Source organism: Chelon labrosus, assembly GCF_963514085.1.
Source record: "Chelon labrosus genome assembly, chromosome: 16".
NCBI classification, from domain to species: domain Eukaryota; kingdom Metazoa; phylum Chordata; class Actinopteri; order Mugiliformes; family Mugilidae; genus Chelon; species Chelon labrosus.
The window spans coordinates 3,489,621-3,516,897 of record NC_140349.1 but is presented as its reverse complement, the minus strand read 5'-3'; the positions used below and the strand labels follow the sequence as shown (position 1 = coordinate 3,516,897).

Genomic DNA, 27,277 nt, shown 5'->3' with positions numbered 1-27,277 from the left:
ACAAGGTGTTGACCTGGCCTCCAAATTCACTAGATCCCAAACTGATCAAGTATCTGTGGGATGATGCACAGAGGCCCCTCCCCTCAAAGGCCCCCCCACTAACAACACAGGACATCCTCAGAAGGCCCATGTCCATTCTCTGATGAGTCACCACAAGGGAGACCTGCACAATATTAGGAAGGTGGTCATAATGTTATGCTTGATCAGTGTATATTGACCATGATTTTATACCTAAAAGCAATAAAATGGGCTAGCATGAGAGGAGGGATGAGTGGGATGGATGGAAGTGTATGAGTGAGTGGGTGTGCAAGTAGCTGGCGGGGGAGGGCTGGGTGGGTGGGAGGAAGGGAGGGGGGGAGGGGATGGGTGCTGCCGGGGTCCCTGGGCGTGTGGCCTGGGCGCGGGGGCGGGTGCGGGCCCATCCCGGGCGGCTGTCTGGGGCGGCCTGGTCCTTGTGGGCGTCGGCTGGGCCTCGTGTCTGGTGGGGGTGGGGGGTGCTGCCCTCGGGCTCGGGGGGCCGTGGACCCTGCTTCGTGCCTGTCCCGGGTGGCCGGTTGCCTGGGGAGGTCGGTGGCTGCCTCTCTTGGGCCGCCGGGGCCTGCTCGCCGTGGCTTGGGGGGGGGTTCTGGCCGGGGGCCTCCTATGCCACCATCTGGATGGAGGCATGTCCCTCTGTGGTGAGGTGATGGGGACACGCACCCTGGGGTTGCTGCTGGTGGTCGGGGTCCTGGGGCTTCCTGTCTATCCTCTGCTCTCCTTGGGGGAACGGTTGCACCATCACAGCCATCTTTAAGCCATCTTTAAACACTCTTCACCCTCATTCTGCATGGTGACACAGTCACTGCATCCTCTGGTGAACATTTAAACCGTGTATACAAACCGTGAACATTAAGGACTACTGTGGTTTAGTTATCTGCTGTGTTATACAAACATGTATGTGTAGACTTAAACACGAGTGTATGAAACTTTTGTGCCATGGTTGCTATGTACTCCAATGTAATCTTTCTCTGTAATCTTTCTCTTTTGTGTGCCTTTCAGTATTGTCAGCTTGCTCTCCGGCCGAGGCCGGGCGATGTCCTTTGTTGTGTTTCTCAACAGGTGTAGCAGTTGCTGCGTGGCGTATCGCCTTTTTTTTTTCTCTCCACCCCCCCCTTTCAACTTTATCTATCTTCTCTTCACTTTCTCTCTCCCTGTCAGGTTCGGCAATATTATGTAAAGGTCCATCCATCAACATGTATAAATAATAAAATAAAATTTAAATAAGTTTAACTTCGATTATCAAGAGGAGCCTTATCATCCATAAAGCTCCCCTTGGCAAAACAAAATTTGCTCAGCACAATATAATGAACAGACCATTATTCTGCTTGTTTCGATGCTGGACAGGACAAAAAAAAAAAAAAAAAAAAAATGGGCTAGCATCAGGGGATAATAACCCAATAAAAAGACATATACTAAAAAAAAATAACAAATTCCCCACCAGTTTAAATTCCATGGTCTAATTTAAGGTGTCAACAGAGAACCAACTTTACCTTCACTCTGGTTGAGGCTCTGTTTCAAGCTGTGAATCCTGGCTTTGAAGAGGTTAGGGAAATTCTCAAAACATCTCTGAGTGTAATAGCCTCTTTGCTCTGTGTCGTAAGTAAATATCTGCTCCATCCAGTCCTGCTTGGGTTCAAATATCTTGTTGCTGCCGTCGCAGTAAAAAAGCTGAACGTCATCAACTACCGCGACACCTAACAGGTCTGGAAGGTCTGGGAGTCCAGAGGAGGCGGTGAACAGGTATTTTATTTTATTTTTATTTTTTTAAATCTTTATTCCAGACACAATAAGCGGTCCATAGCAACGACAACAAACAAGATAAAAACAGAGAGATAAAGAGACAGACACACAGATAGAGAATCAACGCTCCACATAATTCATAAGCAGGCTATCCCACCAATGTTTTCTAAGCCTGGATGAATACCTATAGCAGCTCCTATTTGGGCTAGTCAAAGCCACAATAATGCTGTTCCCCGAGTTATCCAGGCGGCACATAAAACAATACATTAAATTTCTTAGAAGTGCTTCACAGTTGGGTGCATTTAAATAAACAAAGAGTTGGCTAGCACTGTGCCACCTGGGCACCTGAAGCAACAACCTCAGTCCATCATTATAGGCCACTATGAGCCGCCGCATACTGCTTTTCCTATAGCTACACCAGAGGTGAGCTGTATACATAGGTGTACAGAAAGTTCTGAAAAGGGAACATTTAACATCAACTGAGCACATACTAAACCTACGAAGGAGCATATTAGCTTGTGCATATTGCTTCGAACACTGCCTATAAATATCTCTATCATCCTGCCAATCATCAGTAAGAAAATGCCCAAGATACTTTGTCTCCTGACATATCATGAGCGGATTATCATCTAGAATAAACAAAGGAAACACTAATCTCTTGTCCTCTTTGCTCCTGACTATCATTACATTACTCTTCTTGACATTAAATTTAATGTCATAATCCTTTCCATACTGTGAACATACCTTTAGCAAACTTTGTAGACCAGCACTGTACGGACTAAAAATAACCAGGTCATCAGCATACATTAAATGATTTACAACAGTATTTCCAACAAGACAGCCTGTGTTACATGTGTTCAGCTGTCTTGACAGGTCATCCATGTAGACATTAAACAAAATAGGAGACAAAATGCCACCTTGGCGAACACCATTTTTCACATGAAACAGGGCCGACACAACATTACCCCATTTAATCCTCACTGTTTGGTTGGCATACCAGAATACAAGTATTCTAAGTATGAACTTTGGAATACCTCTGGCTAACAGTTTCAAAAATAATTTTTCATGATTGACTCTGTCAAATGCCTTAGACGCATCTATGAAACACAAAAATACAGTGGAATTTTGACTTTTATAATGGCCAACAATTTCTTTAAGAGCATAAATGCACATGTCTGTACTATGTTTTCTTTTAAAACCAAATTGATTATCCATGGTTAAAATGAACATTTCTATTCTTGTTAATAAGATCCTTTCTAGAACTTTAGATAAAATACTAGCAAGGGCAATAGGTCTATAGTTATCCATGCAGTTTAGTTTCCCAATCTTGTCCTTAATGACAGGCACTAGCAGAACAGAGGTGAGAGAATCTGGGAGAACCCCATGGATCATGAAACCTGTGAAGCACATTGCGAGCAGAGGGCTAAGCCTATAGCTGGCATTTTTTAAGTGCTCAGCTGTTATAAGATCTATACCACAAGCCTTGTTGCTTTCTAACATTCCAATGACTTCATATACATTGTCAGGTCTAATAATCATGTTCTCAGAAGGGTCAACATTTTCTACCATCAATACATTACTTTTAACACAGTTAAATAAATTACAATAGTGTTCACGCCAGAGCTCAGCTATCATGGCAGGTTCACAAGCACCCTCTATATTAGATGGTAGGGAAGTTTTACAGTTGTTCATAATTCTGACCTCTTTCCAGAAATCATTGGGATTATTAACCCTCAACTTCCTGGCGAGGGAATCAGCTCTCATTTTGTTCTCTCATATCTTTTTATATAAGGAAGTGCACATTTATATTTTGCATTTGTAAGTTTTTTATGCTCAAACAAAGACCCTTGTCTAGGCCTCCCTGCATGTGACCAGAGTTTGAAAGCTTCTCTCGCTGCGGCATGCTGTTCAGCTACAAAGTCATTCCATCCAGGTTTGATGTTACAGGCCTTGTTTTTATGTTTACTTAAGGACTTACTAGAAGCATTAAGGGCAGCCACAATATTGTCATACATGCCACAAAGTTTGATACAATGATTTGGATTTTTACAGTTCATGTTAAGACACAGAAGAGCATCAATAGGGAGCGCAATATTACTTAATAAGTTTTCAGTTTCAGTAAAATATCGATTTAAATCCTCCTTGGTCAGATTTGTCCAATCCAGCCTCCCACTAGTAGTATCAGCATCTTTATCAGCCAGCAATGGTATATTTTCAACATTCATGGAGATGACAATCGGTATATGATCAGTAGTAGCCATACCATAGTAGATATCCATATTATCTATAGCTGCATGAGCATCTGCTGTACACAGGCAGTGGTCAAGCCACGAGGTTGTGTGCCAGGCTTCACTGACATAGGTAAAACTATTGTCAGGCAGAAAGATTTTGCTAGATAATATGAGATTGGTATCACTACAGAATTGCGGCAGGTGTTTAGCAAATAAAGATTTCTGATCAGACAAATCAGCATTAAAATCCCCAACAACAAAGACACAAGATGAACCATTATCGTCAATAAAGGAATGTATGATTGCTAATCTCCTCAAAAATCCATCCTCAAATTCCTGAGACTCATAAGGTGTATAAATATTTATGAGTGTAAACTTCTTTTTATTACAATTAATTTCAAGCCCAATAGCCCAGTCAACATTCAATCTTAAAACTTTAACAAATGGATCATATTTCCTGTTCCAGAAAACTGCCACACCTCCAGGTATCCTCCCTTGTACTATTTTTGTGCTGAGGTCTGTGGTGGACTCTCCAGCACCATAGAAGTCCAGTGTACTCAGTTTGTCCAAGTCTTGTTTAGCAAGCCAGGTCTCTTGAAGGCACAGAATGTCACACTCCTTCAGTAAAGCATCAGTCACCAAACGTCTTGTTACGTCAGCTGCACTGTGCCCCACACGCAGGCCACGCACATTGTATGATATAACGCGAATCTTGGTTTACAGTCCACTCATCCCAGGCATATCATCCCTCAGTGCGCTGCTTTTCTGTGAGCTGAGATACCCTCTGGCCCAGACGATACACCTGTTTAACCTCTTGTCCAACGCTTCTCATAGTAACGCCGTACAAAGCAGCCGTCTGGCCATAGCACTGACATGAAATGAGCTGTATCTGTTGTAGGCCGATTCAATCTTACGGCATTTTACCTCTCGCCCCAGTTTCTCTTTTAAATAGTCACAGAGAGTGTCAGCGTCAAGGCTCGGGTCAAATCTGGTTGCAAACACACTCACCAGTTTTGTCTTGACAGCTCGTATGTTGCCTTCCGTGCTTGTGCCAGTTATGCCAGTCCGTTTATGCTCACGTTTCCCCGTACTTTTGTAAGACGAGGTTTCACTTGGATGTCGGAGTCTGCAGGTAGCCTACTGGTATCTCAGCGCGTGTTTCCCTGAGGGACAGAATTTATAATCTCAACAAATACGAAAATGAAGACAAGCTGCGGTTAAAGTAAAACTACAGTTGGAGGCTGCAGCAGAAACGAGACACAGAAACATGCAGAGTCGAGTTGAAAGAAAAGATGATGAAGAATGTGGATGTGGTTTTACCTGATGATGAAACATGACACAAGAGAAGCAACAGAATCAACGTTTTCATCCTGTTGTTGTGAAGACGTGAGACCAGGGGGGTATTCCAGAAAGCAGGTTTACCGCTAACTCTGGGTATGTAAACCCAGAGTTAGCGGTAAACCTGGGATTTCGGTTCCAGAACGCTCAAATATGATCAGGCTATGTAAGTAACTATGGTAACATAGGCTCTGAACTTAACTGGGTATGTAAACCCTGAGTTAGCGGTAAACCTGGGATTTCGGTTCCAGAACGCTCAAAAATGATCAGGCTATGTAAGTAACTATGGTAACATAGGCTCTGAACTTAACCTGGTAGGGGTAGGTTTTGTTCAGGTTATGTTCGGGTATTTAAGTGCATGTTCAGCCAGACCGCTGTTTCCACACTTGTCACACAATGACGTTTCCTTTTGAGGAAGATCCAATTGACATTGAAGCACAAATCATTCGGGCTATTCACCGTGAGAGGATGATAAGACCACGACTTAATATCCTTTCTTTTCCTAATGAGTTTTTGCCAGAGCACTACTGTTTTTCTGCGGAATCTTTAATTTATTTAAACAACATTCTCCATCCCCACATTTCGAACGTTACGCATCGTGGATTCGCTCATCGTAATTGTTGCGCGTGCGATAGCCTATTGCACAACATTGCAACGTTGCGCAATGAATTAGTTCCTGCTATTGAGGAGCAGATAGGAACACATTCAGCAACTTGACATCAGAGATGGTCAAAGAATGCGTGATGAAATCTGTCACAATCACTTCAACCAAAAAAAATAAAATAAATGCACGTAAGACTGTTTCACACATTTATTTGCCCATTGCGTGTTTCATGGCCTGAAAAGAGAAAACACTTCATTATAGAGCAAATGTTCTGATCCAGTGTTCTCATGCACTGACAGAAAACATGAAGAAACTATGCTCTAGTCTCTGCACAGCATTTCTTTACCTCGATTCCTCCGTGACTGCTGATAATGTCTATTCATCCTCCTATTGTTTATATGAACGGTAATATTGGCTATAAATTGGTCATTTTCGAACATGCAAGGCTACAAAAATTAGACATAAGTGATTTAGGCGTGGGCCTATTAGGGTAAATACATTGCACTAGTTCATGTTGCTCCTCCTGGGAGGTTGAGGGCTCCGATGACGTGCCCCCAGGAATCCCCTCCATCATCGGACGCCCTCGATTGATACTGATCGCCAACTCCTCCACAGGGGTGAGGGGGGACACCGCTGGCCCAGAACCAGTCTTCCTCTCCTCTGCTTTCTTCCTATTGGCTTTGAAATGAACGTAACTTGTTGCAATATGGCAATTCAAGAATATAATACTGGATAAGTGATGTCTAAGATGATGCACCCAGATATATCTTACCAACTTGGACAATGTTTTTATATTTTGTTTTGACCTGCGGCCACGTTCTCTTGAGGGCGGTCGGGTTACATCTAATTAAAAATAATACAATATATGACAAGGCAGTCTATAGTATAAGAAAGTCTCATACAAAGCAGTTAATATGTAGCCTAATATCTACTGAATTATTGTGCTTCTGACACATTAGTGTGCTATAGCCTACTAAACTTGCGCATTTACGCGGTCGGCAATTCTCTGCCAAGCAAGGTCTCGTTCCTTGGCAGACGCGCAAGTATTGCTTTTTTTCGTTATTATCGCTCTTTCCTCCTCGTACGCCTCGAGCAGAACTTGCTGCTCCGCTTCAGAAAAATAGGCTGCTCTGCGCTTTGCCATTTTTACTCATGGTTTCGACTCTCAATAGATGATGCCTTTATAACTTCGCCGTGATCGCGCACAACTCTAGGTTAAACAATCGGGGGTTGATTGAACTGATTGCAAACCGGTGTTTTGGAACCGACAGCTCGGGTTTAGTCGCCTCAGGTTCAGACAACCCAGAGGTTAAGTTTTATCTCAGTGTTTGTTAAACCTGCTTCCTGGAATACCCCCCAGGGGGGTATTCCAGAAAGCGGGTTATGTGAAAACTCTGAGTTTGTTAACCCTGAGATGAAGGAAACTCTGAGTTATCCGTTCCAGAAAGAGAGGTAACTTAAACTCTGGGTCTGTTACTGCGGTAACTTACTCTGTGAACATAACCTGCTCGCTGGCAGGTTTACTATGAGAAACCCAGAGTTTCTACCTGTCGCCTAGCCACACGAAGAAAGCAGTTAGACATGGATTGCCCATTCATTAGAAATCCAATCGACATCGAAGCCGTATTGATTAGAAATGCATTACGTCGTGAGAGAATCTTCCGACCCAGATTAGACGTTTTATCATTTCCCGAGGATTTTCTTTTTGAACGCTACCGCTTTTCATCCAACAGTGTCATTTATCTCAATAACCTTCTTCGGCCATATATCACCAACCTCACACACCGCGGACGAGCACTCACATCAGAGCAAACTTTATGCATAGCGCTACGTTTTTTTGCAAACGGCAGTTTTCTTTATAACATCGGGGATGCAGAGCATTACGGAAAGGCAACAGTGTGTAGAGCTGTGAGGAAGGTAACCCTCGTACTGAAACGCCTGTTACCAGTGATGGTGGTGTTCCCCGGACACAAACCTGTTCGCACCATCAAAGAGGAATTCCACAGGATTGCAGGTTGTGACTGATGTAGAAATCATATATTCTGTTATTTTAAATTATGATATAGGCCTACATTCTGCTGCGGCCTCAGAGTGGGGTCAGTAGCTTAATTAGCTGTCATTTTGCAGGCCTTCCAAATGTGATAGGATGCATAGATGGGACACAAATCCCTATTACCGCGCCTACACAAAATGAAGGGGACTATGTGAATCGAAAATCCTTTCACAGCATCAATGTCCAGGTATGTGACCTACCATCTTAAAAAATATGTACATGAAAATGTATACATTACAATACAACTAACTCATGTCATTCTCTGCACTGTAAAGATCATATGTGATGCAGCTTCTCTTATTACAAATGTAGAAGCTAAGTGGCCTGGCTCAGTTCATGATTCCCGGATCTACCGGGAGTGTAGTCTGAGCAACAGATTTGCACGTGGTAAGGAAGCTAAAGCTTTGTACAAATGTTCTTTGTCTCCCTTTCTAAATGCACTCAAATGTGTCCTCTATAATTACAGGAGAGTTTGATGGCTACCTGCTGGGGGATCGAGGCTATCCATGCCAGCCCTCTTTGTTGACCCCTTACCCTGACCCTGAGCCGGGGCCCCAACAACGTTTTAATGTGGCCCACTGCAGGACTAGAGCCCGGGTTGAGATGACCATAGGCATACTCAAATCCCGGTTCCAGTGCCTGCGTAAGCTCAGGGTCACCCCAGAGAGGGCATGTGACATCATTGTGGCATGTGTTGTTCTCCATAATATTGCAATTATTAGAGGAGAGCAACACCCTGCCGTACAAATCAACGACGCTGAGGATGACCATCCCATCCCTGCAGATGTTCAGGATGGAAGGGCAGTAAGGGACCTCATCGCCCGAAACCACTTTTGATTAAAAATAAAAGACAAATTCACATGTGATTTGGTTCTTCTTTATTCCCTAAAAGTACAAAAGCAACAGTCAGGATTTGTAATATAGTTCCAACCATTAACATATTTCACATATTCACCTGTTTCACCATGACAATGCACCCAGCTCAACTGGCGTTCAAGTAATAGAATTTCCAAGTCTGTTTTTCTGATTTGCCGGTCCAGGTACACCATTTCTTTTTCGTTTTTTTTTAATGGTTTTCATTAGGTGCACCCTGTACAACTCTTTTACCGGCAACTGGGAAACATATGGACGACATTTAATTCCTGCAGTTCTACATACAGATTTAACATGGTATTGACCGAAAATCTCACTGTGTCAAGCTGTGCTCTAGAAGTTGATGGACCCTCCTCTTGGTGATGCCCAGCCATGTTCTGTTGAAGGACAAGAATGTGCTAGTTTGTCCATTATCTATGCTCATCACTTCAGTGTACATGTCAAACTCCAAATTCCACTCAAGAATGTAAATGAATATGAATGGGTAGAGCACTGCCAGTAGCTATACATAATATTAAGACACACTTCAGTAGGCCCCTCCGGATCTCTCCCTGTGGCAGCAGACAGCGTTTCCTCATCATCATCATCCTCCTCCTCCTCCTCCTCCACCACCTCCTCCTCCTCCTCCTCCTCCTCCTCCTGTGATGCAGGAAAAGATACTGTTTCAGAATACTTTGAACTACCATCTGAGGCAAGATCTGAGTATGGAATACTTACAGCTGCAGGGTTAACGATTGTTTCAGTCGGAGGCTGAACCAGGCAGATGACACCATCCACAACTGTTGGGTGGGTGGATATATATTTGTTAAAAAGTAGGCTATATATATATATGTAAGTTTTATTTTTAAAAAAGACATAAGTGTATACTTGCATCTGATGTAGGCACTTGTGTCCTGGGGGGTGACAGGCTCAGATGAGCTTCCCCCGGGGATGCCTTCAGCCACAGGGCGACCCCTGTTTTGGCTGAGAGCCAGCTCCTCAGCCTCTGTCAGAGGTGGTGGAGGTGGCCCTCCACCCGTTTTTCGGGCCGCTGCCTTCTTTCTGTTGGCTGAGCAGAACGCAATGTTTGCAATCTGAATTAATATTTACTTTACGTTTAATAGCCTAAGTCAATTAAAAAAAATAAAAATAATCAAAGTGAGGTGCAATCATAGCCTAGCAAAATATGCCTTACCTTTTTGAATGATGTTTTTATGTTTCATTTTGAGCTGCTTCCAAGTCCTCATTTCTCCTGTTGGATTGCACCTAAATGAAAAACTCAGATTTCATTCCTACTTATATTCATAACTATAGGCTATGCTACGATCTTACGGTTAATTGTTACGTCAATGGAATAGTACATTCAAACTTACGCGTTGACTCGGGCAGCAATTTTCTCCCATGCCGTCTCTCTCTCCTTCGCTGCTGCAGCTGTGTTGCATTTGCGGCGAAATATGTGCTCATATTCTCCGTAGGCCAGCATAAGGATCTCCAACTCCTTCTCACTGAAATAAGTTGATCTTTTTTTGTTCTCGGTTGTCATGGTGACTCGTGGTATCGGGGCTCCATTGATGATGGCTTTTTATAGTTGTTGTGCACGCGCGTAACTCGAGGTTAACATACTCAGAGTTGATTGAACTAACTCAGATCAGCTGTTCTGGAACCGGATATTCAGAGTTTCCCGACTCAGAGTAAGTCAACTCAGAGTTCAGGAATAGACTCAGAGTTTGTTGAACCTGCTTTCTGGAATACCCCCCAGATCAGCAGCAGACTGAGCCGCTTTGACTGAATCTAAGGGCGTATTCACACCAGGAAGGTCCGTTAGTTCACTTGCTTTGGTCCGGACCAAGTGCGGTTCGCTTTCACACTGTGATTAATTGCAACCGGACCAGAATTTATAAACAAAAACACATGTGCTAAGGTCGTTCAGCCATTGGCTGGTAAACGTATAGGCGGGGTAAAGAAGGAAGCCAAATGTCCCACGTAAATAGGCTACAATGGAGACTTTGCGTACTGTAGGTCTACTTGTTATTATGCTAGCAATATGGTTTATAAACTTACAGCTTGTGCTCGAGCGTCAAGACCGTTTGATGCAACATGAGTTTAACCATATCATGCTCGTTATTTTGCAACGGCTCATCTCTACCTAACCTACCTGCGTTTGTTTGCTTCACGTGTCTCTCTCTGTTGTGTGTATCACTGGGCTATCCTACATTTCCCATAATGCGCGAAAACTACGGGAAACTACGGGAGCTCGTCAAATCCAAAAAGGTAGATTTTTGCAACTTGGGTCGGATCGAGGTCGGGCTGCTTTCACACCATAAAGGAACCGCACCAGGGTTCGGTAGGAACCGCTCCGAGACCACCTCCTCAGCTGGGTCTCGGTCCGCTTGTTTGGTCCGCACCAGAGTTCGAGTGATTGTATTCACACCAGTCAAAAAGGTCCGAACCAAGCAAGGAAACGAACTTGAGTTCGTTTTAATCGAACTAAACAAGGCAGGTGTGAATACACCCTAAAACTAAAGGCGTATTCACACCTGCCTTGTTTAGTTCGATTAAAACGAACTCAAGTTCGTTTTAATCGAACTAAACAAGGCAGGTGTGAATACACCCTAAAACTAAAGGCGTATTCACACCTGCCTTGTTTAGTTCGATTAAAACGAACTCAAGTTCGTTTCCTTGCTTGGTTCGGACCTTTTTGACTGGTGTGAATACAATCACTCGAACTCTGGTGCGGACCAAGCGGACCGAGACCCAGCTGAGGAGGTGGTCTCGGAGCGGTTCCTACCGAACCCTGGTGCGGTTCCTTTATGGTGTGAAAGCAGCCCGACCTCGATCCGACCCAAGTTGCAAAAATCTACCTTTTTGGATTTGACGAGCTCCCGTAGTTTTCGCGCATCTATCAAGAAGCGTCTGTGTGTCTGTCTGTGTCTGTAGCACGCATATCTCGCGAACCGTTGGCCCGATTGATTTGAAACTGGGCAGGTGTCTCGCTACGGGCACGAAGATGTGTACTGCTAAGTTTGACGTTGTTTGGATAAGAAATGTAAAATATATCGGTAAAATAGGTTTTCTCCGCTCTAATATTTCCAGTTTCCTGATGACAGTTCTAAATTATTGCGCTGGCTCAAACGCTAGATGGTAACCATGGCAACGGAGACTCAACGTTATTTTACAGTTTACAGACAAAACATGAGTGATTTGATCATCTATCTATAAATCAAGAATTTCTTTTAACTTATTTGGTGAGTTTGTGTCTGTCTGTCTGTCTGTGGCACGCTGATTTGAAACTGGGCAGGTGTCTTTGTGGGGAGGAGACATGGGTCACGACAATGGTCACAACTGAAAAATCTTCTTCAGCTCCCACTATACCCAGCCGGCACACGACCGACCTTCAACGTTGAAATATAGGTGAAATAACGTCAGTTGTTGCGTCAATGTTGAAACAATGTTGAAACAATGTTTAATGCTAAATGGTTGTAAAAAGATCAAGAAAATCAATGTTGAATTATAGGTGAAATAATGTCAGTTGTTGTGTCAATGTTGAAACAGTTCTTTTTTATTTATTTATTTATTTATTTATTTGTGATCGTAGTAGACAGTAACGTTACCGTAGCCCACACAGCAGCACAGACTCTTCAGTCTTACGGACCTTCGCGGGGTTTAACCAGACGTTCCACGAGTTCCACCAATCAGATGCATCACTGTGGGATTGTGGGATTTTTCAGGATTGTGGGTAATGAAGTACTTATCCAAGACATCGCGAATAAAAGGCATTTATCTCAAAACAAGGTTAGTGTCCTATGAACTTTTGGTGTCTACATGAGCATATACAATCGCTTAGTACAGCCGTAGCTGGTTTTAAGTCAACCATGTGCAGTTAAGTTTTTATGGCTTATATCCGAACTGTCAATGGAGAAATTGCATTGGTATCTACTTCCGGCATCGGCTGTGGGCGGGACTGTGATGCTCTATTGCGCACAGCAGCGGGAAACTACTGGACACTACGCTGCAGCACAGCCGGCTGAAGTAAGTAAGTGATTTCATTAATGGTTTGATTTTGAGTTCATTTTCTTTAAACAAAAAGTATTAACATAAACGTTATTAGCTATTAACAATAACGTTATATATTCTAGCTCGTGAGGCGCTAATTTACTAGCTAGCTAACGTAAGCTACAGTTAGTCAGTCAGCTGCCGCCTTCTATAGAGTTGAACGAATAATGCTAACGTTAACATTAGCTACTGAACGTTAACATTAGCTACTGAAATTTAAACCAGTCTGCGTTTCTCTATAAAGTCTCATTAGCTAGCTAACGGTAACGTTTCTCTATAACGTCTCATTAGCTAGCTAATGGTAACTAGCTACGAACTTGCTAATTAGGCGCCGCTTACTTAACACAGTGTGACTGATGGCCGTTATTTGGAAGTTATTTGAATGCTTTAATTTGACCGAAAATGTATTAACGTCAACATGACTCTGGGTCTGTCTCAAATCGCGTACTTCTGCACTTACAATACCTAATTTGAGTACGTGAGGGCGTTCACACTGAAAATTCCAACGAGACTCATAACGGTCAAAAAGCTGTGTGGAACGCTGCACACTAAACGGTAGCCATCTTGGTTACGAAGCGGAAGGGGAGGGACTATCAACCCAATTCAAACTTGCGATAGTGGCGGCTGATATCGGCGGCAGTGATTTGGAAGCGGTGGTGGAGCAGTTTTACAGGTTCATACAGATGTAAGTTATAATATGACATTTAATGAAAATGATCTATATTGCTGTTTTACACGTAGTACTATTAAATTGCTGCTCGATATACGCTCGCGGTCAAAATCAAAATACGGCGTTAGTCATTCGTCATTTCCAAGTATAGGCGTAGTACCCGATTTGAGACGATACTACCTTTTTGAAAATTACGCTCTACGGACGTAAGTGCATAGTGCATGATATCGAAGTGTACTGACGAAAGTACGCCATTTGAGACACACTAACATGTGGTTTTAAGCTAGGCTATATTTGTTAGCTAGCTAACGTTAGCTAATCGTGTGTTCAATTCTTCAGGAGTTCTACTGAGAAAAAGGCGCGAGCGTTAGCTGGAGAGGGCAGAACATTTTAAGGTAAGATACGCAACAGTTTTGAATGCTATTTTTTCTAGACTATGATGCAGTGTAATTCCATTACTTTTAGCGGTAATGAGCATGTAACGAAGTATTTTTGTAAATCAAGTAACGCAATTACAGTTACTGAAATTTAAATTTACTATACTTTTTTTTATTTATTAAAGAAAAACAAGCAAGGTGCTTACATGACAAGGACAAAAACACTGTAGTCTAAATTCATACTGTGTGTTTTTCAGAACTCTTTCAAATGCCTTGATGGCCAAGATGAGTATGAAAGGGGGATCGGGGAAGCTGTCATTTTCCCAGTCACGGCTCTGCAAGACCATCTGTGGTAAGTTTAAATTGAATATCATATTTTGGAGCTATATGGTTTTGTGGAATTAACAGTGTAAACAGAATTTGTGATACATGTGGTAAATGGACTACACTTATACATATAGCTTTTATCCAAAGCACTTTACAATGAAAGACTCTCCTTCACCGATTCACACACCAACGGCAGTTACTGCCATGCAAGGCGCTATCACGGCCCATTGGGAGAATTTTGGGGTTCAGTGTCAAGGACACTTATTCGGTCTGGTGGACGGTCTGGCCGTCATGCAATCCCTCTGTCAGCCACTATGGCGCGAGGGCGCACAGCTAGGAATGCGCCAGGGATGCGCAGGGCCAGGAACACACACACACACGTGCAGTGCAGTTCCACGGGCCATCCAAATGCGCCACCCCTAGTGTTCTCCATGCATTTTTTATTTTTTTTTCCTCAAATCAAAATAATACGTATGCCATTATTATCTTGTTTTGATTTGGTTTTGAATACAATTTTGTTGAAATAGTTGTGTTACAAGCTTGGTACCTAAGAATCCTGACAATGGTGACAACTTGTAGTTATTACATCTGCTAGTTGACTATCAATGAGGTCTTGCAGCCAAAAGTGTTAAAGGTTGTATCAGCGATTTCTGGCCCAAAAAAGGCCCAAACATAAATGATCACATTCATCTAATCTTTCCAGCCTAGGCTCTGAGATCTGTACATAAAAATAATTGCTATCAACAAGTGTGCACCACCCACTCAAAGGCAAAACAAAGTGTTCCAACCAATAACCGACGAGATGCGCGTTTAGGAGAGTTTCAATTGCACCGGAGGGAGGGGGAGGGAGTAGCGAGCTAGCGTTCTGTTTTGTTTTAACATCAACAGAGTGACGTGGCCATTCTTTTTGTGTACAGATCGGAGCCTAGGTTGCCTACAGAGACACGTTTTTTGACGGCTTGCTTATGGGGCAGGCAGCTAGCGGATCGTTAGGAAAGATTAGATGAATGTGATAATTTATTTTTGGGCCAGAATTCACTGATCATATCTGCAAGCATGTTAGACTACCCAACAGGTTTAAATAAGTGATCACAACCACGTAAAACGCAAAAACATGAGGTACCTAATAATTCTGCACGCACTGTACTTACACTGACCGCGAGCGGACAAAGCGCTTTACAATGACCTCTCGTTCACCCATTCACACACACATTCATACACCAATGGTGGCAACTGCCATGCAAGGCACACACAGATCCACACACTATGCAAATGGATATTTTTGCTTGTTCACAAAGGTCCGTTCGGCTGGTTGGTCGAGCGCAGCTCAGTTGGTAGAACGGGTCGTTCAGTGATCGGAATATCCCTGATTCAAATCCCGGAGAATGTCCACAGGCTTTTTCACTAGTTTTTGACAATAATGGTTTGTTGTTTCCTCTTTAGATGCAGTCTTCAGCAACCATAAAACCACCCTGACCCAAATAATGGACATCATGGCAAAATTCTTGAAGTATGCACCGGAGAGGGTGGGCGTCGGAAGATCCCTGCTGTTGCCGTTGCTGAATGATTCGGATAGATAATTTATGTTGTAAAACAAAACAAAATAAAATAATGTAAAAACAAAATAAGCTGACTGGTTCTTGATGGAGGTGTTTATCATTTTTGTGTGTGATATGCCTACTGCAAGTTGCATAGGCTAATATAGGTAAAATGTTGAAGCAATGTTGCAATATCAATGTTTATTCAACGTTGATTTCTAGTTGAGGCTTTAACCATGTTGGATTTGCGTTGTTTCAATGTTGTTTCAATGTTGCAATATATCATATTCACCGTTGACAATGTTCACCTATGTTGAAATGGCGGATGTTGAAACAATGTTGCAATATCAACGTTGATTCAATTTGCAAATCCAACACATAATTCAACGTTGATTCACCCTCTGTATATAATGTTTATTCAACGTTGAATCAAATGCCAGCAGGGCTAGAACTGAAGAAGCTACTCGGATGAGTTGTGAAGCGTCTTCTCAAAAAAATAAAATAAAAACACATAACACATACATAAATAAACAAGTTCACAGTTGCCTTTTTAAACGCTATTTTTGGATTGAAGCACGATATATCTGCAATTGCCAGGTCAGCGGAAAAAAAAACGGCAATGGTCAGCTAGCTAGTGTTGCGTCGGTCGCGAATGATTCGTTCGTTTGAACGAATCTTTTGAGTGAATGTACTGAATGGAATCACTTCATAAACTGATTCGTTCCTTTCTCAGTTCAGTTGAGCTCAGCCGCAAGAGTGCCGGCCGGGAGTGGAACTGCCGGGGGCAGTCTAACAATCAGACATTTGGTCACAAACAGGCTGGAAAAATGCACGCACATAATGTTCGGTCTTCGGTATGTATTATTTCACCAGACGGAGCACCATATTTGCATTAGACCTACAGGGGAATACATAATATAAAACAGTGTATATAATACCCTTACATTAATACACGTCTATAAGCTCTGACTGCCAGGCAGATTTAAATATCTGAAGTTTTTAAAAGTAACAGAATTTCTGCTGTAGCTGTGATGTGTGTGTGTGTGTTTTTTTAAATAGGCTATATATAAACTCCTGGGGGGTATTCCATCAAGCAGGCTAAAGGCAAAGCCAAGCTTAAATGGCCAAGTCTGGCTAATATGAGTGAGAGTTCGGTTCCATCAAAGAGGCTGAGATTAGCCCCAACTCAGTAACCATGGAAACTATGACTCCGGCTAAGCCTCAACCATGGCTAAGCCAGAACTGTGGCTCAGGTTTCCGTTCCATCAATCTGAGCCTCAACCCTGTTCCACCAAGGTGGCTAATGTGAATGCCAGCCAAGTAACCATGGTAACTTATCCTGCCAGGCAAACCTGGTCTGTAGCTAAAAGCTAAGGCTAAAAGTGAAGCTTAGCACCATCTATGATCAAAGAATGTCCAATAGACAGAAACAGAGACACACAACTGTCATGGAATGATAAAATAATATGTAAAACATAAAATATATAATAAAATGTATTAAAGAAATGATTTATACTAATAATTATATATATATTATCTATAAGTACATTAAAGAACATTATCACGAAAATAAAATATAATAAAAAATAAGACACAAATGAATTAATTAATAAAATTAGCCAAAAAATATAATAAAAGGAAATTGAGGCATTGAAAATAAAAGATTGAATATGTACACCAAACCACAATTAGATGTAAATGTGTAAAACCACCACCAGCACCAAGGGTCTTCCAGGACAGGACCAACCCGTTGACCCACACAGATGCGTACCTGTGGGAGAGGTACCGGTTCAGCAGGCAAAGCATTGTGTATTTATGCAGTTTGCTTGAACCACACATTATGAGGGTCACTCGCCGCAGCCAGTCTCTGACCACTGTGCAGTCAGTCTGTATTGCACTGCGGTTCTTTGCCAGCGGTACATTTCTCTACAGTGTTGGTGATGCTGAGAAGTTAAGCAAGGCAACTGTTTTCAGAGAGGTAACAATTATATGTCCTCTATTCATTTGTGATTATTTCCAGCATCGCCACATATTATGCAAAGGAGTTGAGATGATCACATGGGGTGTCCATGATGTCATATTGCCATAGGCCATGACTAATTGGAAACAGAGACAGATGGCAATGAAGTAATATATTTATTTGAATAAAGTAATTTCCATAGTTATCTTTCATATTTATACATTAAACATGACACAGAGCAAACACATTACAGGTAAGAGCAGTCTACCTGGCCCTGAAGCAGTTCCTTAATATCTACATCACCTTCCCTGGCCATCATGACCCACAGCGGATCAAGGAGACATTCTATGCAATTGCAGGTTTGTGACAGTCATGTAAAATACTTTGATTAAATGTAGCCTATCATTATCAAAACTGTAGGCAAGGCAACTTTATATAGCACATTTTAGCACAAGGTGATTCAAAGTGCTTTACATCTGGGACAAAATACAGAAGTAGCACAAATACAGCATGTAAAAATGACAGGCTTAAATGAAAATGATATAAATTCTATACAATTAAACAGAGCAATTGGCCATGCAGGAAATAAATTAAAGCTATCCCATCGATTTGCATAACAATCAGTTGATAAATGTGATGAATATCACTTTCTAACATTACTACTAGGGCTGCCAAATGATAAAATAAGGAGGATTTCACATAAATTGCAGTGAAACAATAATGCTATTTTAATTATGTTCATATGAATGTTACTTATTAGGGCTGTCTTTTTGTTCTTTGGGGATTTTCCTTTTAATTTTAGGGATTTGGTTGCATTAATAGGTCCACATAATTGATTAGTTTAAAACAAAAACCATCAAGAAATCAATTGGTAGATTATTGTCTACATATATTTTGTCCCTTTGATGGGGGATTTATATAACATGATGATGCTGAAATACTTAATTTTCTTTGTCACTTAAATTGCCTGTCGGCAATATTCTGCCACGCCATATCCCTCGCTTTATTGATTGCCGCGGTATTGCCCTTCTTTCGGATTATGTGGCTGTAATCCTCATATAGCTCCATGAGGAGGGTTTGCTCCGCTGCAGAGAACATTTCTGCACGCTTTCCCTTGCTTTTCGGCACTCGACTATAATGGGCTTTTTTTTTCCCCTGTGGGCGTGCACAAGTTGAGACTTAACAGGTGAGGCTTGACTAAGCGTCAGGTGGAGCCAGCTGATTTCACTTGATGGAACGACTTGAGGCTAGATTGGGAAGTAGAGCTTAGTCAAGCTTCAAGTTTACACCTAAGTCTGGCAATTCTTAGCTACGTTGATGGAATAACCCCCAGGGGACCATCACTAGTTTGGTTTTTGGATCACACCAATTTGGGGATTTTTTCCCCCTGGTTCAGAACAGCAGCGCTTTTGTTCCTGATTCCTGATTAACTTTTTTTTACTATGCTAAACTCTAGTTATCTAGATGAATAATGCATTAGATTAAATAAGGACTTACATTAGATATGACAATGCTACGATCACAGGGAAGTGAGATTAGAAAAGTGCGACATTAGCACTAAAATAAAGATCAGTGCATTTGACACATATCCAAGTATTTTACCAATACATTATTAGAGCAATCCTGGGCCACTGTTCATGTTCAGTCATGTTTTGACCTATCACTGGGCTCTGCGGTGGGCTATCAGGCTGTCAGTTGACCATCACAGCTTGATACAGTGTAGGTGTAGGGGCCACCTTGTTTCCTGTGCAACGGAGGAATTTAGGGACCATTTTAAAATCTCATGTTTTAAAATGCTGGTAAAATGTTAACAAAAAGATGCAATTCACAACACTTGAGAAAGTACATTGTTAAATCACTATTGATGAACTCATGAAATAAAGTGAATTACAATTTAACTGGGCGAACTGTGTTTGTCAGTCAGGTTTCTGGATTCAGACTCTCAGAGAGCTCAGAATTGTTCTCAGGATCTGCAAGGTCAGAAACAAACAGAGTAAAAGGTCCATTCATAGTAAATGAAGGGAACAGTCTTAAAAACGTCTAGATAAAATAAGTTTTACTATACCAGATGGAAACTTTTGTCTGAAATCAAAAGAAACGACAGGTGATTTCAGATGAAAGTAGCTCATCTTGTTTCTTTTTATGAACCATGAATCCAGCAGCTGCTGCAAAGATGACAACAAGAACAACCACTGCAGTGATGATGAGGATGGTTGTAATGATGATGTCACTGGGCTTTTCTGTTGAACAAAGAACAAACGAAAAAGTAGGCTAAAGTAGTTTAGGGTGCTCTCACATCCTGCACACTGTGCAAAGGCTGTAGCTTAGAAACGTCCCAAAAGCAGCAAATGAAGAAGAACATTAGGAAATCATGCAGACTGCAAGGTATCAGAAGATAAATACTCATATTTCATAGGAAGTGTTTGAGTCTCATTACTTTTGTAAGAGTCTATGAGCTTCTTTTGCTATTCCATTAAGTAGATACTTTTATGTATTATAATTGATTTAATTTATTATTTGTTCTGATAAATTACTAAGTTAATTACTGAACAAAGGTTAAAATAACCCTAACCCTAACCCTATAATCAATTTCGTTTCAAAATCTTGGTAAAATGTCTTTAATGTGGTGGATTTATTGTAAAACTTTGAAGGAGACGTCTTTAATTCAAGATTCAAGAGATTCAAGATTTCTTTATTGTCAATTTCTCAATACGTTCACAACATACAGAAAAACAAAAAAAAAAATGGGTAGAGTTCAGCACCCTGACAGCCTGGTGGACGAAGCTGTTCAACAGTCTGGTGGAGCCGGCCCAGAGGCTCCGGTACCTTTTCCCCGATGGCAGGAGACTGAAAAGGGCATGTAGGGGGTAAGAGGGGTCACTGGCAATGCTGGTGGCTCTGCGAGTGAGGCGGGTGTGGAAAATGTCTGTGAGGGAGGACAGAGGGGCACGGATGATCTTGCTGGCTGTGTTCACTATGCGTTGCAGGGTCTTTCGGCAGGAGGCAGTGCAGCCTCCGTACCACACAGTGATGCAGCCAGTGAGGACACTCTCAATGGTGCCCCGGTAGAAAGAACACATGATGGAGGGCGGGACTTGTGCTCTTCGCAGTTTCCGGAGAAAGTAGAGGCGTTTTTGAGCCCTCTTGGCAAGTGATGTTGTGTTATTAGTCGAGGAAAGGTCTTCTGTGATGTGCACCCCCAGGAACTTGGTGCTGCTCACCCTCTCCACAGCAGCACCTTCGATGGTCAGCGGGGGATGCTGGGGGTGACCTCTCCTGAAGTCGACAACAATCTCTTTTGTTTTCTCCACATTGAGGATGAGATTGTTGTCTTTACACCACTGCACAAGTAGGCTCACCTCTCTTCTGTAGTTGGCTTCATCGTTGTTAGTGATAAGGCCCACAACAGTTGTGTCGTCCGCAAACTTGATGATGTGGTTGGTGCTGTAGGTTGGGACACAGTCGTGGGTTAGAAGGATGAAGCAGCAGGAAGATAAACACATGATAAGATCTAGAGATAGATTCATATTTTCTGATTTGTTTCATTGGAAAGACTGTAATTATTTATTCACAGGTACAAATGTTTCAGCTTTCAACCTAAATCACAGTATGAACAAAAACCAGCTCAGATGATTGGTTCAGCATTTAAAAATATTCATTAGGATCTTCATCCACATTAAAGTTCAATCAATACGCTGAGCTGCAAGAGAACAAGTAACTGCTGTGAGAGTTCAGGTGAGCTCAGATTTCTAGAATACCATCATAAGGTGTGGACGGTCCTTGTGTCATTAATTCTGTTTTGGCATTTAGACACTGAGCAACATAAAACTATTTTTAGTACTCTGGTGTTGTAAAAACTAGACACTTTTTAAACTATACTTTCTGAAGAAAAACACAAATAAACTTATAAACACAATATCAAAACATTAGAATGAAAAAGAGAAATGCTACAGAAATTAGGCCCAACTCAGTAAAAACTGAGAAAAGCCAGTTTGACACATAGTAGAAGTAGTAGTAGTAGTAGTAGTTCATTGCTGGAAACATAATGAGGAGAAACCCATGTACAACATTAACATGAAGACTGCAGTGTATTTACTATACTCATTCTTTTTTACACATCAGTCTATTTTGAAGCTGTTGTCTCCACAGAGGGTAATCAGACTGACACTGTTGGATGAACAGGTGAATGAGGGACATAGTACAGAGATTTGGGAACCAGCAAAGTAGAAAAACACAAGTGTAGACTTATGAATTACGATAAGATAAGATAAGATCATTGCTTATTTATCCAAGTGTGGTGTAACCGGCCCAACTGGCTTAAAAGGAATGTGATTTCCTCCGGGGTAATTCAACCCCGATCGCTACCTGGTTCTAGACTTTATATGATCTCTAACTGTAAACGTCACAATTATGATGAATCTGTCCCACAAAAGAAAAAAACATGGTTTCAGTTATCCAGTATCAAGTGTAGGACAGTGTATTTAGTGTTCACCTGTAATTCATGTAAGTTATTGTAAACTTTAAAATGTAAGAAAAATATATTTTAAGTCAAGTTTCTAAACTCAGTTTCTTAGAGAGCTCAGTGTTGTTCTCAGTATCTGTATGATGAGAAACAAACAAAGATAAAGGTCAACTCATAGTCTGGAGAAATCATCAACAGTTTGTTAGATCAGTTGAAACAGAATAAAATCAGTTTTTACTTACCAGGTGGAGCCTTTTGGTCTGAAATGAAAAGTAAAGACAGGTCATTTCAGTTCCAGTTGTTAATGTCAGAATATCTTTCATCATCTTATCTCCAGTGAATATGATCCTCTTCTACTCACTCAACCTGAAGAATAAATCCACTCTGCTTTTCTGTTTAGTTCTCACTTTGTTTCTTTCTTCATCACTTCTCTCCCTCATCATCATAGTATAGTCATGTTCTCCTGACTTCTCCTGACTCTGAGACTTACTCAGCTTTTACTGCTGGATGCTTCAAATTGTAGGATTCAACTCAAAGACTAAATCAAAGTAGCTCACCTTGTTTCTTTTTATGAACCATGAATCCAGCAGCTGCTGCAAAGATGACAACAAGAACAACCACTGCAGTGGTGATGGTGGTGATGGTGGTGGTGGTGGTGGTGGTGGTAGTGGACTTGTTATTGGACTCCTCAGCTGAACGAATAACTTTGAACAAAAGAAGAAGAACAGATCAGTTTTGACAGGTTAGAACAGAGGTACATCCATCCATCAATGTTCATTATACAGTAAAGAATCATTCTCACAAGTGATTCAGAAAGAAGAACATGACATGACTGAAGGGAATAATTTGTTGATTTATTCTTATTCTTTAAATTACCAACAAAATCACAGAACTAAAGCTAAAATATCCTTCAACGTTTCCTCTTACCCCAGTTGGTTCTGATCTGTTCTTCCTCCAGTTTGGTGATGATGTCGTCTTCCACACCAGAGAGATGAAACACACAGTCGTACCTCCTCCAGTCTTCAGGTGAGACTGATGAAATGTCCAGGTCAACATTCATCTGGAAGGATCCATCATGGTTGGGGAGGATCTCTCCATGTTCCACTCCTTCATGAATCTCCTCTCCATCTTTCCTCCAGAACATCATGGCTCTGTCAGGGTAGAAACCTGTAGCGTGGCAGCTGACTGCAGAGGAGGTAGTCTTCTGGAGGAGAGACACTGAGGGGAGGTCTGGAGAGAGAGAAAGAGGATCAGCTCCTAATGAAGGTAGTTTTTGACCATGTCACACTAAAACAGCTAAAAATATTCTCTGTGTTTAAAATGCTCCAGAGTCTGTTGCAGTCATAAAACCATTGAAACACAGTCTCTTTTTGTCCATGAGCAGGACAACCACTGGACACCGTCAGGTTAATAACAGAAATTAAAGCTTTCACTGCTACAGCTCCATGTAAAATCCTCTGTTGTAAGTCAGCAGTTATTTTCTGTGAAGGTGGTTCATGAAGAACCTGGTGTTCTCATCTCCCGCCTCTGTCCAGTTTCTTCCTCCACTCTGTGTCCTCTCGTCCAGACAGTTGACATTTATTTAGTGTTTAGTGACCTGTGAATTTCAAGTGGAATCAACAACATTTTGTAATGATTCTACGTACCTGTTCTCAACAGAGAGCTCTTCCCATAGTGTAAGAACATCTTCAGCCACTCAGGACAAGTCTGAGAGTGGAACTGCTGAAAATATTTTATTCTAGCTGTGTCTGAATCCCATCTCAGTTTGGTTGAGACGGCCTGAGGTTTTGAAGTGATCCATGTCAGTGTCTTCAGATCCAGAGCAATGAAGTCTTCTCCATCATAACCAAACTGTAAGAAGCCAATAACCTCTCCAGTGTTTTCATCCCATTCACAGCCATGCATAAGCTGTAAAATGTGAACACCTATAAGATACAGACAACAGAGATATAATGTATAATGAACAATGATGTACAAATAAAGAAGAGGATTTTAAAATCATTTCTTATTGTGATCCACTGCTATTCTCCAAGTCTTGTGTTCTCCTGAGTCAAGGACATATAATCAGTGAACCTTTTCTTATCCTCAGTGTAGAGAGTAGAGAGTAAAAGTTGGATTGATTGCTCTGATATCAGTTCTGTCCTCCATTCTACTCAAACTGAGTGTTTGTGTTAATTTCTGCAGTGACAGTATGGCTCCCTTACTTTTCCATTTAATGTCATTTCTCCACACTTTCACATTTCAGAGGAGGAAAATAAATAAATATTAATCTGAGCAATCACAAACTATCAACAGAAACTGGTGTTACATTTGTAGTGTGGTAATGTGATAAGCTACTAGAACAGACTGATTATTGAGGGCAGGTCATGACCAGAAGCTGGACTGTACTGGCTACATGGTCTGACCTCTGACCCTGCTCTGTCCCAGCCTCACCAACAGGAATCACACTACAAGAGACTGTCCCCATAAAGTTTAGAATCAAACAACCATCAGACATGTGCTGGAGTACAGGCTACATGTGTCCAAGGGACGCATGAATAAGGTTGATCATTTCTGTTCTGATCCATCCATTTTACATCTAACACCTGAACTCTGTGGCTATGATCATGAGTCAGTTTAGTTTATGTTCTATGATCTATAATGATCTGAGGTCAGGTACCCACATACAACACACAACATACTGTACCTTCACTTTGGTTGAAGACCTGCTTCAGACTGGAAATCGTGGCTTTGAAGAAGTTAGGATACACTGCAACACATCGGTCAGTGTAGAACTTTAATTGATCAGGATCATTTTCAAATGCTTTTTTCACCCAGTCCAATTTTTGTTCTATTTTCTTGTTGCTGCTGTCACAGTATCCAAACTGGATGTCATCAACCGATGCAACAGCCACAAGTTCTGGAAGGTTTGAGACTCCAGAGAATCCAGTGACGAAATATTTCATTGAGTGTTTCACTGTGGAACAAACGACATTTATATTGTGAGTGAAACATAAATATTCTCATGGTCACAGATATGGTAGATTTCTGTTAAAAGAAAACTAGAAAAGGAAGAAAAGATGATGAAGAATGTGAATGAGATCTTACCAGTTGATGAAACACGACAGAAGAGAAGCAACAAAAGCAAAGTTTTCATCTTGTTCTGTTTCTATAAAGACTTTAGACCAAGTCACCAGCTGGTTGAAACGATATGAGTGTGTTTAACCAGAAACTTGTGTTGGCTGTGCCAGTAAAAATGAAAAAAAGAATCAAGTCAAACAGGTTTTCTTTCTCACAAGTTAACATGTGACAGAGGATTAAAAAAAAAGATCTTCCTCATCCATGCAGACCTTACAGAGAGAATATTACAAAGTAATCATCAGTGAAACTACTGCTGAGCTGCAGATATGTCTTTCATAAACTAATCACTATTCAGTGATTTCCATGGGTGCTTTTTAAATAAAGTTATTCTCAGTATTCTGAGTTGTTGATGTGAGGAACTGCATCATGTTCAATGTGTATAATTGTGTGTGTTACCTGAGCTGGTGTGTTTTGGACTTTAGCAGCAGACAAGTAGAGACAGACAGCTTTAGATGAAGCAGCAGAGACACAGACACATGACAGGATGCAGAGACACATTTATACTTTCTGATGTGATTCATTGCCAAGACTGTAATTACTCATATCACCTTGTTTCTTTTTATGAACCATGAATCCAGCAGCTGCTGCAAAGATGAGAACAAGAACAACCACTGCAGTGATGATGATGATGATGATGATGATGTTGAACAAGGAATGAGAGAAAATTAAGAACAGTCTAGGTTATCCATCAATTTATTCATCAATGTTCTTTCTGTCCATCTCTACAGCAACAAAAAAAATAAAATAAATGACAAAGAAAAGAAAGCGTAAATTATAAATGTTTTAAAGGTATAAAGGTTTTCAGAAAACTAATGTCAATTATTACTAACTGTAATATAAAAGCTAAAATATCTAACCACAGACATTTAATTTCATCTGACGTCAAAATAATCCAAAACTCAGAGACGACTGTTAGAGCTGCATTAAAACAGCATCATCAGTTGTTTTAACTGTCTGTTGCCGGAAGAAAGCACTGAGAGCACTGAACGAAGAGAGCTCAGTTTCCCCAAGATGGCGCCCGCCTGGATAAGCGAGCCGGACGCGAACGGTACTGTATTCCTTTTTTAATAAACTGCCTGTATACTTGCAAAGTTCTCAATGCTTCGGTTTACATGTAGAGACCAGTGGCGGCTGCTGGTCTTTCAAATAGGGGAAGCCCGATGTAACCCATGTTAAAATATGACATTAATAAGAATAAATAGATTAAAAACTGCATAAATAAGTTTGAAAGTTAAGTGATTGATTTAATGTAAGTTAATTCATCAGTTAATTAAAAAAGATGTTAATACAGCAATAATTTAATGTTTAAGATTAAAAAGTATGCTGACAGAAATTCAAGTCGCTGCCCCTTTAAGGGACAGGTGGCGCTAGACGCAGCACCTCAGTGACGCTGCAGCAGAGACTTGAGGGAGAGAGCAGAGGAAAAATCGGAGAGAACGAGCGGTGGATAATAAGCAGAGAAAGGATTGAAAAAGTTGATCTTGCAGTTGGAAAAACATAACTTACCTGGTCGGGAACTGACGGGGATTTTATGAGAACTAAGCCACACCGGTTTTGGTCAGGTTTTTTGCTTGGTTTGAAGCTCGGTCGGAGCAAGGATTGGTCTGCAGTGTGCGGGCGTGCACCTGCACAGACGGGATTTAAGATGGCGAGCCAGACCCAGATCTTCAACTCATCTTCTCCATCGCATCAGTGAGGAAATCTGCTGCGTATGGTGACTCGCTGCCAGAGTGGTAGGAGTATCAGGAACTGGTTTTGAACTGAACACTGATTGAATTATTTTCTCTGGACTGAATCGAACTGAATCTTTTCAACTGAACTGGATAATTGAACTCACATTGGGATTTGAACTTGAAATTAAGGTGTTATACTTTTATTTCCATATTGAGTTCATATTTGAATGTGATTTGAAA

At 41.4% G+C, this 27,277-nt stretch overlaps 3 protein-coding genes across 3 annotated transcripts in view; all 3 read right to left on the bottom strand.

The window, feature by feature from the left end:
- The window catches only part of LOC311500920 (major histocompatibility complex class I-related gene protein-like), a gene marked incomplete at its 5' end in the record, with an annotated part of 36,366 nt that extends 33,705 nt beyond the window's left edge, over nt 1-2,661 (bottom strand). Inside the window, 2 exons of the mRNA XM_084562556.1 lie at nt 1,530-1,751; nt 2,631-2,661. Coding sequence (XP_084418682.1) covers nt 1,530-1,751; nt 2,631-2,661 — 253 coding nt within the window. The remainder of the gene's footprint in view (nt 1-1,529; nt 1,752-2,630) is intronic.
- Nucleotides 1-5,379, bottom strand: part of LOC311500947 (major histocompatibility complex class I-related gene protein-like) — a gene marked incomplete at both ends in the record, with an annotated part of 84,794 nt that extends 79,415 nt beyond the window's left edge. The window contains one exon of the mRNA XM_084562584.1: nt 5,331-5,379. Within this exon, the coding sequence (XP_084418710.1) occupies nt 5,331-5,379 (49 nt within the window). The remainder of the gene's footprint in view (nt 1-5,330) is intronic.
- A 15,074-nt stretch (nt 5,380-20,453) lies between these two features.
- LOC311501323 (major histocompatibility complex class I-related gene protein-like) lies at nt 20,454-25,968 on the bottom strand. Its single transcript, XM_084563072.1, has 7 exons — nt 25,332-25,968; nt 24,931-25,200; nt 23,891-24,169; nt 23,172-23,474; nt 22,802-22,948; nt 22,487-22,504; nt 20,454-21,226 (listed from the first exon to the last, which is right to left on the bottom strand). Exons 1-7 carry the CDS (start codon nt 25,378-25,380, stop codon nt 21,138-21,140), a joined length of 1,155 nt encoding a protein of 384 aa, XP_084419198.1. The 5' UTR covers nt 25,381-25,968; the 3' UTR covers nt 20,454-21,137.
- Between the last annotated feature and the right edge of the window lie 1,309 nt (nt 25,969-27,277).